At 58.5% G+C, this 4,940-nt stretch overlaps 1 protein-coding gene across 2 annotated transcripts in view; it reads right to left on the reverse strand.

Annotated features, from left to right (window-relative positions):
- Nucleotides 1-4,940, reverse strand: part of Ube2i (ubiquitin-conjugating enzyme E2I) — a 26,774-nt gene that overhangs the window by 5,098 nt on the left and 16,736 nt on the right. For both annotated transcript variants that reach the window (XM_013011318.1, XM_013011319.1), the window contains 3 exons: nucleotides 2,225-2,300; nucleotides 2,031-2,114; nucleotides 1,566-1,638 (listed from right to left, as the gene is read on the reverse strand). In XM_013011318.1, the coding sequence (XP_012866772.1) occupies nucleotides 1,566-1,638; nucleotides 2,031-2,114; nucleotides 2,225-2,290 (223 nt within the window). In that variant the 5' untranslated portion in view covers nucleotides 2,291-2,300. The remainder of the gene's footprint in view (nucleotides 1-1,565; nucleotides 1,639-2,030; nucleotides 2,115-2,224; nucleotides 2,301-4,940) is intronic.

Consider the following 4,940-nt stretch of genomic DNA (forward strand, 5'->3'; position numbering starts at 1 on the left):
TCTGGCTTTTTTCTTATGTGGTGCTGAGGAATCGAACCCAGGGCCTCAGGCATGCAAGGCAAGCGCTCTACCACTGAGCCACCTTCCCAGCCCCAAGCTCACTGGTTTCTCTGAAACAGTCTTGGTAATATTTTGCCCAACCAGGCCTCCAACAGCCGTCCTTCTGCCTTCCGTCCAGCTAGAACCACAGGTGTGAGTCATCGTGCCTAGCCTACTAGGCCCCTCGCCGCTTCCGCTCGGAGTAGACGCACACGTTTCAATGCATGCGGTACTGGGGCTTGAACTTGAATTTTCACTCATTTGAGCCACAGCTCCACTTCCAGCTTTTGTCTGCCCAAGCTAGCTTTGAGCTACGATCACATCCTTAGATGTCAACCTTCTGAGAACCCTCACTGCAACTCAGCAACTGTAGCTTTGGTTGTCACAGGAAACAGCCCTCCAAAGGGAAACCTCCAGAGCGCAGTGTCTGCTGTGTGCCTGAGCACCACTGCCCAGGGCTGTGGGGTCGCCTCCATTCTGACAGTGAAGCCAGCGCTCCACCGCATGGCCGTTGGCCTCCTGTGTCCAAGGTCAAGCTTCTGACTCATCTCCGCTCTGACCCCGCTCTAGGTATCTCACGAGTGGTCATCAGTTGGGCCAGTGTGTTTCCCTGGACAATTCTGCCTCCCATACCTCCTCTAGAAGCCCCACCAACACCTCCAAACATCCTGCAGGCCTGCAGTGCACACTGCCCCCGGGAGCTCGCCCTCGCACACCACTCCACAGGTGGGTATGGCTTTTCTTCAGTGCCCACTGGATCCACAAGTCCTCTTGTCCATCTCTGAGACAATCCCACCAAGTGCCCACTGTGGGCAGTGTTCTGGCAGCCAGTCACAGAGTGGAGGGACTAACCCCTCCCCTTGCCAACTGCCTTGGGGTCACTTTACAGGAGCTCATTTTGTGTATCTGTCAGTCCTGGGGCTTGAACTCGGGGCCTGGGTGCTGTCCTTGAGCTTCTACACTCAAGACTAGTAGTGCTCTACCACTTGAGCAGCAGCTCCACCTCTGGCTTTTTGGTGGTTAATTGGAGGTAAGAGGCTCCTGGACTTTCCCGCTCACTTCAGAGATCCTTAGGTCTCAGTCTTTTGAGTAGCTAGGATTACAGGCATGCGCCCCCGACGCCCAGCACAGAGCTGCCACTTTAACAGGGCTCAGCCCAGCTGTGTGAACAGGAAATTGGGGTGGTAGCAGACCCGATCCTTTTATTTGGTACTTGGCTTGAAACCAAGGTCTGGTACATGCTATCTCCGTGCTCCTCACTGAGCCCTGGCCTGAGCCCATCCGGGCACAGGGATGCACCAAGTGCCAGTGCTCAGAGCGGTAACTATCAAGGGCCAGATCCCCTCAGCTGGACCAGAGACCAGGCTCATCTATGCACCCTATCTCCAGGGCCAAAACGGGACCAAAGCCCAACCTCACTAGAGTGCTCGGCCTTGATCTCGTACTCCCTCCCCCACATGCCAGCCGGTGGGGGTGCTCAGCAGCCTGAGACTGGGAGGAGGCCCAGTCTTGCTGTGTTAACTTACATTTCGGAGGGGAAGATGGATAATCATCCTTAAAAAGCATCCGCAGTTTGAACAAGCCTCCTTCCCATGGAGTCTGTGGAGAAGGGACTGTGGTTAGACACGGGCTGGGGGCTGAGGTAGGCCCAGAAGCAAGGCCTGGGCGCCTGGGCTGCCCCCGCCACCCCGTGCCAGTGGAGAAGTAGAGATCGGACCACAGCCCCGGGGCTGCCCAAGGGTACCTCGGAGCTCGGGCCCAGAGCCAGACCCGGTACCTGTGCTCAGCGGGACTATTCCAGCCACCACCACGCTTGGGCTGGTGTGCCCTCTTTACCTGGGCCAGGCAGAGACAAAGTGGCCCGCTCGGACGGCAAGCTCAAGGCCATGCCTTCAGACAACACGGACTCTGACCCAAGCCCTCCCGCCTCCAGGTCTCGCTAAAGACGACATGGGGGTGTGGGGGGTGGGGGTGGGGGACGCGGCTCTTACTCCCTTCTTCCCCGGGATGGCGCACTCCCAGTTCATCAGGTTCATTGTGCCGTCGGGATTTTTGGTTGGGACAGCCACAAAGCCCTGAGAGAGAACAGCACAGAAGCACGTCAGTGCCGTGGGCCCGAAAACCGGCGCGGGCACAGGCTGAGCCGGCCAGAGGCCATGGTACACGGACTCAGAGCTCTGCTTACAAACGGGTGGTCTTTCCTCCAAGCCTTTCTCTCCTGGGCGAGTCTGCTGAGGGCAATCCCCGACATATTCAAACTCCTGGAACAGACAGGACAGGGCAGTTAGCAAAGGCCTGCCGGCTTGCGGCAGCTGCTGCCCACCGGCCGGTGCTGGCCCTGGACTTCTGATGTGCTCCAGGAGCACCTCCAGGGGGCAGGCAGGGGACGGCCGGTCTCTCCCGCCATGGTGGGCCGTGGAGAGTGAAGCAATCACCCCCCCAGCAGACACAGAGTGCACGAGTCCCTTCCTCCATCGCAGGCCGCAGCACCCCCCCCCACAGTGTCCCCAGGGCCCTGCAGAGCACCGGGCATGCGGCTCAGTGGAGCAGGAGGCACCCAGTGAGCACCAAGTCCCGGGTTCCACTGCAAATAACGCCCCACCACCCCAGACAAAACCGTGCTAATCTGTGACTGGGCGTGGGGAGAGCGCTCCCTCCTGGTGGTACACCAGGTATGGGGCGGCTGCTCAAACTCCACTCAGAATCAGGATTCAAAATTAAGATCCGGCCTGGCGGGAGGATGACCCTCATGCTTGAAGGCAGCAGAGTGAGAACAGCTCAGTGGGTGAAGCCCAGGCCAGCCCTACCTCCCATCTGTCTGCCCGCAGCTCCGCCCTGTGAGGCAGCCCAGGGAAGCTGGAGGTCAGAGGCGGCAGCGTGCCGGCCTCCCCCGCTTCTCCAGGGCTCACTCCGTCACGTGTAACACACTCTGGCCACAGAACTTGCTGCAGCATGTGTGCATCTTCGGTTCAGGGGGTCAAGGACACGCAAACCACTGCCTGAGCTCCGGGCAAGGCTCTAACCCGAGCAGGGCTCTCTATGAAGGGGCTCACAGGGGACTTGCGAGCGGTAGGCTTCAGGCTTCTCTCTGTATATTGAGGGCTGGGTCTGGGGTTTAACACAGCCTCAAACTCTCATTTGGCTTTTTCCACTCAAGGCTGGCACTCTATCACTTAAGCCACACCCCCACTCTTGGCTGGTGAACTGGAGATAAGAGTCTCTTAGATTTATCTGCCTGTACTGGCTTTAAACCTACCTCGAGCCTCAGCTCCTAGCCTCTATCTAACCTAGATCCTCAGATCTCAGCCTCCTGAGCTGCACAGCTCCCCATTGCTTCCAGATCTGGGTCTAACCTACAGCTCAGCAGTCTGCATGTGGGGTGCCACAGCAGGCTGGGAGGCCTCCCTCTCAGGCTAGACCAGCACCAGCCTAGCCTGCTCTCCAGCTCAGCCCAAGACCAGTGAGGGGCGGAGTCAGCTCAGGTGGGGAAGGTATGCAGAGCCCTCCCCAGGATGGAGCCTCTACTCAAACTCAGGTCTGCAGCTGGGCTCAGGCTGTCCACTCGGCCGGCAGGGCCTTAGCTGCCCACAGTCCCACAGCACCCGCCCCAGGTGCCCACATCTTGCAGCTGTTTCAGGGCAGCCTGCCATTGGCAGCACCTGAGACGGGTTGTCAGGAACAACAGTCAGGTGCCACCATGTATGCCAGGTTCCTGCCTGCCTGGGGCCGACACCGGGGCTGGGGACGGCCGCCTGGGGCCTACACCGGGGCTGGGGACGGCTGCTGGAGGCTCCAAGCAACTCCTGCCCGTCCCCAGAGCCCAGGTGTTTCTTTTTTTTCTTTTGTGCCAGCCCTGGGGCTTGAACTCAGGGCCTGGGTGCTGTCCCTGAACTTTAGTGCTCAAGGCTAGAGTTCTATCATTTGAGTCACAACTCCACTTCCAGCTTTTTGGCGGTTTACTGGAGACAGAGTCACATACTTTCCTGCCTGGGCTGGCTTTGAACCACGATCTTCAGATCTCAGCCTCCTAAGTAGGGTGAGCCTCACAGGCCTGAGCACCAGTGCCTGACTAGGTTTGGTTTTTGTATTTTTTGAAAGGGAGAGTTGGGTAAAGCCACTGCAGACCTACCCAGGGAAGCACTTGCAACAGTAACAAACACTCAAGGCATCAAAAAATTGTAAGTTTGGGTACAAGGCCTTGACAGACTCACACAGGGCTTCAACAACACCTGAGCACAAATCACACGGTTTAAAGACTCCACCTTCCCTCAAAATCAAGCCCCCCACTCCCCCCAAACAAGGCTTGTATTCAAACCCAAACTGTCCTTTCCCAGCCCCAGTGAGCCCACTGCTCCCGCACAGGTGGGCGAGAAGCCAGGTGCCAGTGGGTCATGCATCTAATTCTACCACTCAGGAGCCTGAGACACGAAGATCATGGTTCGCAACCAGCCAGGGCAGACAAATCCTAGAGACTATTTTCTCCAACTAGCAAAAACCTGATAGCAAGGGAGAGGCCCCAAGTTCAAATCCCAGTTTTGGCAAAAAGAAAAAAAAAAAACTGGAGCAAGCAGCCCTCTGCTAAGAAGGGCAGGAAGGCCTTGGCCGGGGCCGTGGGGCCCGTGGGGAGCGAGCCCGGCTACGCCAGGGGAGGGGAGGGGAGATGTCAAGTGGGCCTGCCCAAGTGTGCGAGAAACCCGGTGGCAGAAAATCTAGACAGGCAAAGGCCAGGGTCGGAGGTGGAAGCCGGGGCCTCATTTCCAGAAGCCTGTCAGCCCTTCACGTCCACCACCTCATCTCCACCAAGGGGCCCTGGGGCAGCCCCGGGCCCACCAAGACCACATCACCCCTCCTCCAGCACCACATGGCGAAGGGCAGCCGGACCCGGCGGCCAGCACGGGCTG

Source organism: Dipodomys ordii, unplaced genomic scaffold (assembly GCF_000151885.1).
Source record: "Dipodomys ordii isolate 6190 unplaced genomic scaffold, Dord_2.0 Scaffold14, whole genome shotgun sequence".
Classification (NCBI taxonomy): Eukaryota; Metazoa; Chordata; class Mammalia; order Rodentia; family Heteromyidae; genus Dipodomys; species Dipodomys ordii.